At 33.8% G+C, this 15,048-nt stretch overlaps 1 protein-coding gene across 3 annotated transcripts in view; it reads right to left on the bottom strand.

Annotated features, from left to right (window-relative positions):
• CEP83 (centrosomal protein 83) overlaps positions 1-15,048 on the bottom strand; it is a 103,715-nt gene that overhangs the window by 28,754 nt on the left and 59,913 nt on the right. For all 3 annotated transcript variants that reach the window (XM_006197904.4, XM_072973235.1, XM_031683255.2), the window contains 5 exons: positions 12,655-12,903; positions 9,940-10,071; positions 3,497-3,611; positions 2,043-2,187; positions 1,780-1,929 (listed from right to left, as the gene is read on the bottom strand). In XM_006197904.4, the coding sequence (XP_006197966.1) occupies positions 1,780-1,929; positions 2,043-2,187; positions 3,497-3,611; positions 9,940-10,071; positions 12,655-12,903 (791 nt within the window). The remainder of the gene's footprint in view (positions 1-1,779; positions 1,930-2,042; positions 2,188-3,496; positions 3,612-9,939; positions 10,072-12,654; positions 12,904-15,048) is intronic.

Raw genomic sequence — 15,048 nt, 5'->3', positions numbered from 1 at the left:
CAGGAGTTGCCTAAGGCTGGGGATCAGGGAAGAGGTCAACTGCAGAGAGCCATGGGGAACCTGTTAGCATGATGGAACTGTCTAGGTTTTCACTGTGGTGATGAGTATGCAACTGTATACAATTACCAAAGTTCATCGATCTCCACATTATTTAATGAATAATTTTATTTTATGTATATTAAATGCCAATAAAATAAAAAATTTTAATGGTAAAATACAGAAAGAAATAAAGATTAAAGCAGAAACCAATGAGGTAGAACAGAAATAAATTCAATATATCAAAAACCTAGTCTAAAAAAACACTGAACTATTTGCTTAAAAATGATTAAAACAGTAAATTTTGTATGTATACAAATATTTTTTACCCCAATAAAAAAAAAACCACTACTGACTTGATTAAGAAATAGAGAGAGGAAGAAAGCATATAGACAAAATAAGAAATGACCAAGGAAAAAGTAAGCACTGATATAAAAGAAATTTAAAAATAAAACAATTTTGCAGACCTCTACACAAATAAATTTGAAAACACATATGAAATAAATACTTTCTATGAAAACACAGATTATCAAAATTGATCCCAACAGAACTAGAGAGCTTAAACAGGCTGATTTCTATAGAAGAAACAGATAGCTGTTTCAGAAATTAAGGTTGGTTCAATGTTAGGAAATTTATTAATACACTATATTAATGGGGGGGGGGGCACGGTTATCTGCAGAGATCTGAAAAACCTTCGAAAAATTTCAACATCAGGCCTACAATTATTACTGTAGTGTTTGCCAAATGATGTTTTCCTAATAATGGAATTCCATTATTCCTTCTATATTTATTAGTTGGAATTCTCCTGAAAAGAGCTTTCCCTTCTAAATATTGTATCAGTTTGGTGCATGGATTCTTATTTTACTCTATTTATAATCTTTTATCATAGTTTATTTTGTTGTTCAAGTTGCCTCAGATTTGGCCAAAGGATGCTAAAATAAGTGGAAAAATACAGGAGAAAGAATGATGAGACTATTTACACAGTCTCTAAGTATCTCCCTTTAAGACAGAGGAAAAAAACAGTCATTTTATGGTGGAAAAATCTGGCAGACACCACCTTAACAAAGGGATCAAAGTTACCATCATCAGTAAGTGGAGTTAACCATGTACCTCCTGATATGATGCACTAAGGACATATGACCTTGACTTTGATATTGTTTTTGCTAAAAATGTGTACGTGACTTTAATCATAAAGAATGCAAGACTTATTTATTGTGACCATTTTGTAATACAAATGTTGAATTACTATTTTGCACACCAGAAACGAATATAATATTGTATGTCTACCATATCTCAATTAGAAAAAAAGAATTAGATTCAAATAATAAACTTTTTCAGAAAGGACAAAAAGAAAGACAAACTCAAGTTGAGGGATAATCTACAAAATAAATGGCTAGCACTCTTCAAAAGAATTAATATATTCAAAATTAAAGAAGACTAAGTAAAGGCAATGTGTGATTCTGGACTAGATCTTGGACCAGAAAAAGGACATCAGTGGGACAATTAGTAACAATTTGAATAAAGTCTATAGGTTTGAAAACAGTAACATTTATTTGGTTTCCTGATTATATTAATGTTAATTTCTTAGTTTTGATTAGTATAATATGGTTATATATTTGGGGGTTAATATTTGGGGATCTAGGTGAAAATTATATGGGAATACTTTATACTGGTTTCACAATGTTTCATTAGCTATGAAATTACTTCAAAATGAAGTTTAAAAAATATATATGCATACATAACCTAATACTCTGAAGTTCCCTTCTAGCCGACTCTTCAGCCATCTGTGAAGCACGCAGTTTCTCTTCACATTGATCCCTTTCAGACTGCCTCCAAACATCATGTTCCACTTTCATTTTCTCTAAATCCGCTAATCTGCTCTCAAGTTCTAGCCTAAAACAGCAGATGATAATGATGTTACAAGAACTACAATAAGGATGATATGACAGCAAAATGTTTTCATTTGCAAGGAGATTTAACACAAAATAAAGTAATTAAGTACTTACTTTTCATCTTGTAATACCACAAGTTTTTGATAACCTTCATCTCTGGCAGCTTGTACTTTACGTATTAATTCACGATCCTTTTCAACTAAGAGTACTTTGTGGTGTTCAACAGCCGATTTGAGAATTTCATTGTCTGACTGTAATCCTAGTATTTTTTAAAGGAGAAAAATGTACTCTATTCAATGTTTCTAAGAAGAAAAATAACAATTAACAGAAAGCATTCATAAGCTAAGACAAAATACAGAAAGTTAAGTCTTTCCAGATATTCTCAAAGATCTTTAAGTTGTTGATAAACTTTTAAGAATGAAAAAAAAACCCTAATACTCAGATTTAATTTTTCTGTCATTTTATTTAGGACACACAAACACAAAAACTTCAATAAGAGGTTATATATATTTACTCATTTGAATCTTGAGCACTGGGGACATCAACCTGGGTAATATCAAAAGAGGTTTAAACACTTTACTTCTAAAAGGATTCTGTAACCTACATCCCACAAACAGCATCATCATAAAGCCAGCTGGAAGCAGAGTGAATAAAATCACAGAAGCTTTCAAAACCTATCATTCCAGCAGAACTGTTAAGATTTCCAACATAAATTGGAAACTTTCAAGTTTGTCCAATGAATTCACAAATTTTCCTTGTAATGAAGTGACAAGTATTTTGCATATGGAATAACTAAAACAAATTCACATCTAACTCAAAGTTTAAAAAGAATGCGAAAATGGATCCCAAATTCTTTAAGTTCTAAAGAAAATTTGCTCCCTAACTATATGGAAATCCATTAGTCAACATCAAGCAGAGTTAATAATGAAAACAATCATTCATCGTAAGCTCTATCTGCAGCTAGAGGCCAGTTCACTTAGAGCTCAACTTGACCAGAGGCCAGTTCACTTAGAGCTCAACTTGACTGTTGCAGGTCCAGGAAGCTTATTTAGCTATTTTCAGTACTTGAGAAAAAGTCAGAAATAATGTAATTTCTAAAAAATCGTGATGAGAAGGACCTTCTAAGACTAAGTTAGAGCTTAAAAATTAACTTAGGCTGAACTAGGTCCAGTAAATGGCCTAGGGTCCACATAAAAACTTTCAAAACTTAAAAACTGGACATGGAACTCACCTATCTTCCTTATATTCTTTAGATTTAAAATGGTCTGGGATAATCACAAGATCTAAATATAACTTAAGTTATAAACTCAGGAAGTATGGACTCCTATCTGCAAATTTTCACTCATTTATGTATTACTCAAATAACTATGACATAAGCATAAGACTGATTTTTTAAAAGTTAGATCATGGAATGAAACTTTAACAGAAACAAAAACAATACATCTGTGCTCTAAAATAAAAAATCAATTAACCTGAAAATTGTAAATAAAAATTCAGTTTGACCTATTTTAGTAATTTGAGTTTATATGTGAAAATAACAGTAAAAAGCATGGGAAATCATATATTACCATCCAGTTCACTTTGAATTTTATTCCTTTCTCTTTCTAGCTCACTCTTAGCTCTTGCTGCCTCCAGTCTGATGTCTGTTATTTCTAGCTTGCTTGAATGTTTAAGTTCTTTTACCTGTTGATAATTAGAAACTGAAGTTACTACTGGTCATTTTCTTGCCATTAAATGCTAACCCAAAAACATTAGTAGAAATGAGAAAACGCTTTGATAGCAGAGTATAGAGTGAAAACCTTCCAGGAGGGAAGAAGCTTCACGGCCTGGAACAGTACTTGGCACCAATAAAACAGCCTTTTCCTAAAAGAATAGAGTCATTTCTTTACAATAGCTGGGTAGGGTCATCTGGCTTCATCTTGCCTTAAAAAGCTTAACTGTTAAGTACCTAAAATCCAATACTCAATGACTAAAACACCTTCAGGGAAAAAAATCAAAACCTTCCTTTAAAAAAAGGGTTGGTGACAAGAACACATTTTAGGTACAAGGAACAGCACATAAAACGTTATAGAGGTGGAATGTCACGTGGTCTGCTCAGAAAACAATGAGCAATGTGTTAGAGCAGAGGAAGATGTGAAATCCGTGCAGTCGCAGGGAATAGAATTTATATGCCATACAAAAGGACTGTATATCCTGTTAGCTGCTGACAGTGGCATAATCAACTTTGTTTCAGAAAGTCAACTCTAACTGCAAACATGTTGGATTAAGAAACTGAAAATAAAGAAACCAATTAAGAGGCAAAGGACTGACAAAGGGGATAAGAAAGAAGAATTTATTAGGTGACTAAAGAGAACGAGAACGAGAGAGAGAGAGAGAGAGAGAGAGAGTGTGTGAGTGTGTGTGTGTGTGTGTGTGTGTGTGTGCTGTGTGTATGTGTTGTGTGTGTGTACATGTGCTGGTAGTGGAAGGAACAAATATAAAACATGTAAATCTAATTTAAACTTTTACTGCCAAAACCTGATTCTTTTAAAGCTCTGCAGTGAATGTAAATAATTAGCAATATTTTCCATATAACTAACCATATACCAATTTTAGTCTTTCCCTGAGACACCTCTTTTGAAAGTTGAATAATTCTAGTTCATAAGTAGTATTCCTTTGCTCATTCAATAAATATTTATTGAACATCTATTATGTGCCCTAGTGCTGCCTTAGAAGCTGGGGATACAGGAGCAAACAAAAAAGCTGTCTCCCTCATCATTTGCAGTGCTCTAGAACAGTTTCCACATTCCTGCCCTTTGCTAAGGTGCTTTACTATAATGAGGATTTAACCAATATAGATATGAAGGTTAGATAAACCTGCATTCTCACATACTGTACTAATATATAAAACTATGAAATCAGAGAAGAAAATCACAAATATATACAAGCCAAACATGTAAAATTTAAGATAGTGGGAACAGGAGGGTTAAGGATAATTTGAGTACAATGAAAATCTATAAAAAACTAAAGATAGGAATTAGAAATAAATCAGGAAGATGTTCTAGAGCCAAAGAGAGCAAGGACAAGAAACAAAAGTATCTTACTGGAAGACACTCCACCTATGAAAGGTCTTGGAAACATAAAAGGTTCCACGCAAAATTCTCAGTTAGAGGAAACAAATAGAAAGTCAAGTACTGTGCTACATCTGTACTGCTAATAACCATACTAAGACACAGCCCTCCAAATTAACTTGTAGATTTTAAAATTACACTACACAAAATGAATACCTTGTGCTGACATCAGATTTACATTTTTAAGTCTTTCTGAAGTTCTTCTCTATGAAAGTTAAGTCTCACAGAGCAATATATACAAAGCAGCTTTTAAATGCTTCAGAGCAGCTAAGAAATTGTATTTATTTTAAAATTTAAACTTTCTATAGGTTGGGTGTTACTATATTATTTCATGGACAGACAGAATTTATAAATTCTTTCACATTTTGAAGAAATACAACTACAATGAAAATCCAATTTCTGTGACAAACGTAGTCATAACCTGCTATAATATACAAACTGTAAAAGGTTAAGAATGACATAGTAGTTCATTAACAAATCGTATTAGTTATTCTACACATGAGGTGGAAAATCAGCCAGCCATCTTAATTTGTAGAATCTTTCATTTCAATGACATGAACTATGAATTTCATTTCATGATGATATGAACTACATTTATATTGCAGAACTATGAAATAGTAACTATAAAATACATAAAAACTTATTTCTTAATTCATTCACTTTGAGATTTACTGAAATGCAAAGTATTTTTCAATTAAACTACCATTAGTGAAACTGAAAGAACACTGGACAGGAAGTCAAACAACAAGTGAAGTCTATCTTCAGACATACTTTTATTATTAAACTAGTGTATATGTTCAAGCACCATACTTGTCTTTATCTATGGCCCTCAGTGAGTTTAACTTTTTCTTTAGTGCCGTATTTCTAAAATTCTAAAATAATAAAGGCCCTCATACTAATAGTAATTAACTTCCCAAAAGATATTTAAAAGGTTTATTAAAAATGAACTTATATGAATACTTATTATTTAGATATGACAAATTATAGCACTTTCTATGAGTAACCTGAACCAAATCCCAAACAAAGCTTCTTTTTACCTCTAGATTCCTGATTCTTAATCTTTGTAATCATGCCTCAAAAATCCTAAGAAAAACAGGGATCTTTTCTTAAATAAATGCACAATGTTGAAATGTTATACACAATTTCAAGAGATTTACAATCTTCTAAACTGGCTTCTGGGCCAAGCTACCCTTTTTTTTTCCCCCACAATATGTTTCCCATGTAGATTCTGGTCTTTACATTGTGAATTTGCTCTATGCTTTGGACACAACAGAAGTATTCAGAGAATATTAGCTAGTACTACTAACACAACTTTAAGAAATGTAAAAAAATAGCAATAGTAGGCATTTTATAGGAGTTCAGAATCTGTTAAATTACACATACACACACAGAGGCACAGAGAAAACAATATACATAAGCAAGAAATACAAATACAATTGAAAAAAATATATTATTCAAGCTCTTGATGTAAATTCCAAAGAGCTCCCTCTTTGGAGTAGTTAAATTCTGATTTTTTTTTTCAAAGGTCGGAGATGGTATGACCTCAGTAACTTAGCTAATGAAGATAATTCTGTGGGATGACTTCCTTAAAACTATACATTTTATCCAAGCTCTTAAGATCAAACACCTCACGATGTAACAAGAAGAATTTATCTCATTGAATATAAACTTATATTTAAGGTCATCATTTTCAGGCCATCTTCGGAAATACTTTTTAATCCAAGACACTGACAGTCACACTGACATAACTCTGTTCAAAAACCAAACAAACATTTACAAATTTGAATAGCTTAGACAAGTATACCCCCAGGTGTTCCTCTGCATTGCAAACAACCATTTGTGAGCACTGCAAAATGTTGATGAAAATTTGAAGTTGTAAAGAAAACTGTGACAATCATGTTTGAAATATTATTTTAAAATTCATCATCCCAATGAAATCTTTTCATATGCAAGATCTCAAAAGAAAACTTAGTTTGGTTTGTCTAAAGTTGAAGGGTGGTTTTTAATACACATTTATAAGCAAAATAATGAAAAGTGTGCCTTTAGAAGGACAGGCAACTCTTAACAACGTGTGTTAATAAACAAGGAGAGAAATAAATACTCTACTAAAATGATCACCCTTCAAGAGAGCAGGAGAAATCATCTATGCGTTAACTCTCGAAAGAGCAATGGAGAAAATTACGTACAGAAAAAGAAGAGAAATCAGAGTTAGGACACAAGTGAGCCAGGGAGCTTGGACAGAATGTGCTGCAGGGAAAGTACTTGATGGTCCCCGGGAGAGTTAGAAACCACAGCAGAAGCCAGCTTATCCAATGTCTGATTGTTCGATCCCTGGTTCAGGATATTACAGCAGTCTAGTCTGGCTGGCTACTCAAGTCCAGAACAGTGTTTTTAAAGTTCTCTCTCTCTCTATATATATACACATATATTTATTTAACAGTAATTTAACAGTACTGTAAGTCATTTATATAAGAACTGGAAGAGAATCATGAACTCCCTTATCTTGAATTTACTTCTTCGTGTTTTGCATCTGTTTCTTCATATACTCTAACATTGCAGGCACTCAATATGTATCTATTGAATCTATAAATAATCTATTTAATCAGGAAGCAATCAAATTTGATTAAGAGCAGAATTTACACAATCTTAGAGGGCAAGAATTGTTCTTAGGGATCATCTACAACAATGTCTCGTTTCAGCTATGAGGAAATTAGATCTCAATGATACTAAGTAACTTGCCTAAAGTTATACACACAGTTATTGACACAGTGAGAACAGAACTAGTCAATGGGCTCAAAGTTCTGTATTCTCTATGTTACATCATTTCTCATTTAAGGACATTGTGTATACTCTGTCTTTAATGTTATAAAAATCCTATAAGAGAGAGGTATTGTCATACAAGATCTTGTGGTAGCTCATAGCGAAAAAAAAATGTGACAATAAATATATGTATGTTCATGTATAACTGAAAAATTGTGCTCTACACTGGAATTTGACACATTGTAAAATGACTATAACTCAATTAAAAAAAGTTAAAAAAAAAAAGAGAGAGCGGTATTATCCCCATTCCAAAGTGAAGCAAATCAGAAGCACTAAACAGAAGAAACAGTAGCTGGTGATGAAAATGATGACAACAATTATATGAGTAATGTCCTTAAATGAGAAAATGATGTAATACTTACTTTGGCCTTTCAGGCACAAAAATCCAATTTTGTCACCACACTTAAAGAAGACTCTCAAAGTCAGACTCACATTACTAAAGCTTACAAAGAGTGATCTATAAAATCAGAGTATCATTTATTAATTATGAGGAAAAAAGCTATAATGGAAACTAGAATATTCTAATTCTTAAGGACCAGTGCATTCTCTTCCTGTAGACAAAATTACAGAGGAAATCAAGTAACAGAAAGTTGCTTGGGGATCACACAATCTTGACAAACGGAATGGGATGAATTCACTGTTTCTTGGCCACAAATTAAAATGGATTGAATTATTCTTTTCCATAGTAAGAATGATCTCTTCAATGGGACTAGAATATTTACCCTTTACTGATTAAAACTCTCTTCCCTCTGTCAAAATCTGCTTGACTCTGGACAAGGAATTTATGATGAACACATTGCCCCTCTAGATAAATTCATATCTTTCTACTAGGCTACAGTAAATTTCTTCTGGTCTGGGAACCATTTTGTTTTTTAAGGTGGTTTTATATAACTGTGCTCTGATAGAAATACAATATAGGATTTTACTAATTCAGAAACCAGTCTTATTTTCAAGTTCTGAGAGCTGCCCCAAGTACTACTACTAACAACTGATACTCAGGTAATTATATATTAGACCCCATGCTAAGTACTTTATGCATAATATCTCATTTAATCTCTGCCACACTCTGTAAGGGAGGTATTAGTCTTGTTTTATAAAGGAAAACACTAAAGTCTTTAGAAAGTAAATTGTCCGTTATACAGCTAGTAAGGGAAAGAAATGGAATTCAAGTCCAGCCTGACTGACTCCAGAACTGATATTCATTACAGTAGTCTATAAAATATTTTTGTCATTGGTATCCCACTTCTGATTACTAGATTCCTTATATACACTGCATTTGAGGGGGGAGAAATCTCTTAAGTTCCTTAGAAAACTACATATATATATAAAATGTCCAAACCATATCAGATCATGCTGTTGATTTTAATTTACTCACTTAACAAATACTTACTGAGTGTCTATTGTGTGCCAGTACAGTTTTAGGAGCTAGAGATACAGCAGTAATAAAAGATATGTCTCTGCTTTCTTGGAGCTTATATTTGGTTGAGAGAAAGAGGGTAGAAAAGACAAAAATAAACAAATATATCAGATGGTATTAAGAGCTATGAAGAAAAATAAAGCAGGTAAGGAAGACAAAGAGTGAGGCAGAGGAAGAAGGAAGATGGTATTTTATAAAGTGAAGAAAAGAAAGTCCCCTCTGATGAGGCAACATCAGAAACAGGTGAAGAAGAAAGCTATGTAGATATGTGAGGGAAGATCATGCAATGGAAGCAAGTGCAAAGATCCTGAGGTAGGAGTAAACTTGCTCAAAGAAGAGTGAGAAGGCCAGTGAAGCTAAAGCAAAGTGAACAGGAGGGAAAATAAACTGTGATGGCTGGGGAAAGATTGCAGGGGCCAGATCACAGAGTTCTGACTGGGTAAAGGGTAAAGAGACCAGTTAGGAGGCTATTCTAAAAATTGGACAGAAGTGGTCACAATAAAGGTAGTGAAGAATTGGTCAGATTCTACATGCATTTGGAAGGCAGAATAAGATTAAAAGAGATTTCGATATAGAGAACTAAACTACATAAACACAAAATTTCTTTGTCATTATACAATATCAAGCATTCTAAAGAATGAAGTAGAAACATAAGATGACTTACTTTACTGGTCAAAGTATTTATTTCCCGTTCAGCTTTATGCAATTTACTAATTAAAGTAGTGTTTTGTTCATTGCTTGATTGTAGCTCTTTTTCTAAGCGTTCAGCCTGTAGTTTAGCTGACTGTTTTTCAGCCTTTTATTAAAACAAAATTATTTTAAAATCTGTTCATAATTTCTCAGTTATATGAAAACAAAAAGCACTACTTAAATACATGTAATAATCATACCATCCCCAATTATTCAAAACCTCAATATTAACATACAACAAAGTAACAAGTTACTTTCTCAAAGTAACTGGTAGAATTCACATAAAAGATACTTGCTCCAGGGAATATGTAACATTACCTGGACAACCAACATAACAACAGCCACCACCAAGAGAAAACCCATAGACTTCTCTCATGAAAGAGTGTACCTAACACACTCATTTGATACATATTCACTCTTATTGTGGACATAATTTAAACATTTTGGAGGATTTTAAGTACCCAGAAGACATGAGAAAGCATATTACAAGGTAGAAGAGAGGGCTCATGTATAGTAGTAAGAAGTGAGAACTGGAAATCTAAAATCAATGGAGATTAGAAAAAAACAACAAACACCAAGAGATTAACATTTGAAAACCCTCAACTAATACGGAGCCTCTGAGAAGTACGGGCAAAGAACTCAACAGCTCCTGACCTCATCACATAATAAAGATTCTTAGTGAAGTAAACTGTCAAGAAAATTTCTAGTTGGTAATATTCACAGTAGTCTTTAAATAGAAGAGGAAAACTAAATGATTTTTAAAGATATTTCTATTCAAAATAGATAAAATGAAATCATTTTGCATTTATAGGATAAGCAGCTTTGTAACATCTCATTTCCTATACATCTTAACTATGATGAGTGTATTCAACAAATAATTCAGAAAAAAATTATTTTCCTCAAACACAAAATGATACTCTTCAGGCACAATAACAACAACAACAAAAAAAATCAAAGAAGAAAGACTTGCTGTCATGCGCTTATTTTCATTTCATCCGACAAATTATAATATTAAATACAGACTCTTAAAAACATCGGAGATGAACAAACCATCTTTTGTTATCATTCAACTTGTCCTGAAAATAATCCCTCTAAATGACCTCAACGTAGAGTTTCACACTGAGATCCTACACCATATTCAATCACAATCATTCCACTTATTCTGTCACTGTGTAGATACATTAAGGATGGAAGGATGACAATATAAACAGTTCATTCTCATGTCTAAAGTGCAATGACACTGACAACTTTAGTTCAGGAAACCAATAAATATTTCAGAAGCTTCATCCAAAAATTAAAAGGTGGTATCTACTCTTCAAAACATATTAATGTACTTCTTGTACCAGTTTGCTGACCAGGAAAAAAAAAATCACTTTTGTATTTGGATATTCGATTTTAATTATAAATTAGGTGCACAACTTAACTTCCCTCTAGTTCAAACCGCTTCACAACCATTCTGAAGAAAACAGAACACTTTGGATTGCTCAAATAATTTTTTAAAAACTATCAAACTAGTATATTTGCTACATATAAGACTCTAAGGACTAGGAGGAGTAAGCATATCTGAATAAAATACTAAAGGAGTCCAGAATATACCACTCTGGCATAAAAATTATTTTGAGCTGAAGGCTTCTAAAAGAGAACAGACACAGGAAAAAGTTTTTTCCTGAAATCCTCTTATCCTCCTAAAAGTAGAGCCTCTGAAAAGAATTTAAGTGTTATAAATCCACTCCCCAGGGGCTTCATAAACAGGAAAAACCAAGTGCTATCACAGAAAACAAGAAGTCAACACCAGGATAAGAAATCACCTATTCAAACACCATCACAGAATTATCCTATCTTCCATCTATTTTCCTAAGAGCCCATTTACTTTTCCTAAAAATTATTTGTTTTCCTGTGTGGCTTTCCCTCCCTCTCTTTTCCTAATTGATTAAGATGGTAGATAAGCCCCAAATTATAATTTCCTCTGAGTCATTTTTCTGTGAACTCCTTTTTATATACATGAATAAAAACCTGTCTTTTCTCTTGCTAATCTGTCTGTTGTCAGTTTAGTTCACAACCCTCCAACACTGAACCTAAGAGGATGAAGGAAAAGTTCTTCTTTTCCAACAATAGAAGCCAAGAACTTTCACAGACGAATACCTGTAGGAGTACCAGCCTAGATCTGCCAGCTCATTACTTTCTCTAACGAACTCAGGGAAATAATTCAATAAAGGTTTACACACATTAGTAACCAAATTAAATTTTATTACTCTGGCAAGAAGTTGTCATAAAATACATAAGTAGGGTATTCCTATAAAAATAGGACTTGATTTTAAGATCTTGAATCCCAGTGTAAGGAAATAACCAGAAACGACTCATTCTGGTTTGAGATGACTTTAGTCTTCAGAAACTCATTCTGTAAAAATTTTGCATACTCTACTCTGTGGCATTATAAGAGTTAAATCATTTCAGATAGGCGACGTGACTCCCAAAGAAGAAACAATCCCTTTGTAAATGCGGCAGCATAGCCACTGCTTATGAATCAATAGCTTGCTTCTTTACAAAAACTATCTATACTCTTGGGATTCCATAAATGCGTCAGCACTGGATTGGTGAGCGTACATTTATGCCCTAAAAATCAAAGGCTTGTCAACTGCACTTTAAAACAAGTATGCCATACTCTACCAGGAAGCAATTAAAATCTTACCTCCAGGGATCTGACTGTAGTCTGCATCTCAGCCAACTGCCGCACCTGAATTCTTTGGGCACTTTCTACCTGAGCACCAGAATTCTCTTTTTCAGCTCTTAATTCTTCTACCTCAGCCTGTAAACCTTTTAATTTCTGACACAAATGGACTTTTTCTCGAACAAGTTGCTCCATTTGTTTGCTGTCTCTTGTGGGATCAACACTAAACAGTTGGTTATGTAGTTCTTTATCCTTCTCCAGTCTTGCAATCTAATAACAATTTGAAATAAAGCACACAACTTTAAATTACCAAATTTTCCATCATAAACATGTTTTCCAAGTCAGAAAATTAAAAATTATACAATATGAAAAAAAAATCACCTATCCAAAAAAAAAAATTGTATAGAAAAGAAATCTCAGCTGGTAAAGAGGGAAAAAAACCCTAAAATGTCACGTTCTTCATTCTATACCCAGCATGACTCAAATGTGAGGGCAAGGACCTTCTCCTATTTTCCCTCTGTCTCCTCATGGTGTCCAGCATAAGCTTCATCAGTTGCTAAGATTCAAAGTACAAATAATACTATAAAATAATAATTAAAATGTCAAGTATTTTAAAATTCATCAGAACATTATAAGGGTTTATGCAAGATCAATATGCTGATAACTGCTAAGCTTCTCCTCATGTGACAGTAACTCATGGGCTATGTTTATACTATTAAAATCAGCTATTTCAAGGCAATTTAATTCACACAAAAAAGCTGCTTGTCCATGTAAGTAACTACAAATGTGACTGATGAGAGTTTTTAAATGATAGCTGAGAGTTGATTAAAGCCCTAGCTGTAGTGACAGCCTAGTTCTTAATTCTTAGATTCAAGAAAGAACTGAAAATCATTACTCCAGGGCACGTGGACAAGTCACTGGGAACTTGAGCAGAAACACCAGTGGTCTTCTCATTCCTGCCATCACTGCCAGATCTCACGTGCCTCCAAATCAGAGGATTTCAAACTGCTTCCTAACCTCGGAGGCACTTCAGAGGCTCCTCACCTCCAGGAATGAGGGGGCCAAGTAATCAGAGTAAAACATCCTTTCCCTCTCCAACAACCCACCCTCTACCAACAACAAATCTTTGTTGTTAACCACAGCAGCTCTTTTCCATCTCTTTTTATGTATGGGGCTTCTTCAAATGATTCAACCTAAAAGATTCAGTTATAAACACCAGCAGGGGTTGTTGCAGCCAAGATGAGCTTAGAAGGCTCACTCTAAGCCAAAAGGACTTAAAGTAATGCTCTACAACCTGGGCAAAAGTGGCCCAAGAGACAACTGATTGCTCACATTGCTATAAATGAATCTAAGAAGTGTGAGCCTTCCACCCCAGGGCAGAATCTGTTTTCCTTATCTGTAAAATGAGAGGTTAGACTGGAGGCCCTGTATAATCCTTTTCGGTTTTAACATGTAATGATTCCAATTTGGTGTTAGACATGCTGAATTAAACATACCAATGGGAAATATACATAGAGCTAGCCACAGCAGGCAAATGTCATCTATTTCCAGAAAATAAAATTTATTGTAGAAGACAGCTGTAAAATTCAGAGGCAAACCCTCAGAAACTCAACTATACTGTCTCCTATTTTTTATTCCCATCCTTTACATTAACATTATCCCCAAGGTTTGGTCCCCAACTACCTTTGTTTCTCCATATTCTTTTTCAACTAGCTGTGTAAGTTTGTGCAAGTCACTTTTCACTCTGGCATCAGTTAAATGAAGGGCCAGGCTGGAAGATCTTTAAGATATCACTTAGCTTTTGCAGGTGATAACTCAAATACAGTTTCACTGTATTATATTAGAGGTGTGCTAGCTCATGAACATGAAGCTCAGGTTCAATCAATGATGCCCTTTATTGAGTACTTAATACGGATCAAGCACAGATCTAAATGCTACACATAATACTGCATTTAGTAACACTAACTTCTCTTGTCTTCATTTTTCATATGGGATCAGATAGCTAATGTTCTTGACCAGCATGTTTCCTATGCTATTGCTTCCTCCAGTAGTTTTAAGAGGCATCTGTGTGATAGCTGAAGTGACAACTGAAGCTATGGACTGAGTTAGCTAATAGCGAATTCAGGATTAGATTCACAACTAACTCCTTAGAAGAGAGTTCATTATCAAATCACTCCTACCAAAACTGGTGATCATTGCTTTCTGATTTCTGTATTCACTTATTCATTCACGCAACAAATATTTATTGAATATTTACTATGTGGCCGGCACTGTTCTAGGTACTAAGGATACATTAAAGAATCTAGCAGACAAGCAAACACAATTGGCCCCCAGTATCCACCGGGACTGATTCCAGGACCTGTTGTATACTCCTTTTAATGCCTGAGAGGTCTGTTGTAATATTGTTTCATTCCT

Source organism: Vicugna pacos, chromosome 12, assembly GCF_048564905.1.
Source record: "Vicugna pacos chromosome 12, VicPac4, whole genome shotgun sequence".
Taxonomy (NCBI): domain Eukaryota; kingdom Metazoa; phylum Chordata; class Mammalia; order Artiodactyla; family Camelidae; genus Vicugna; species Vicugna pacos.
This window is presented reverse-complemented; position numbering and strand designations above follow the sequence as displayed.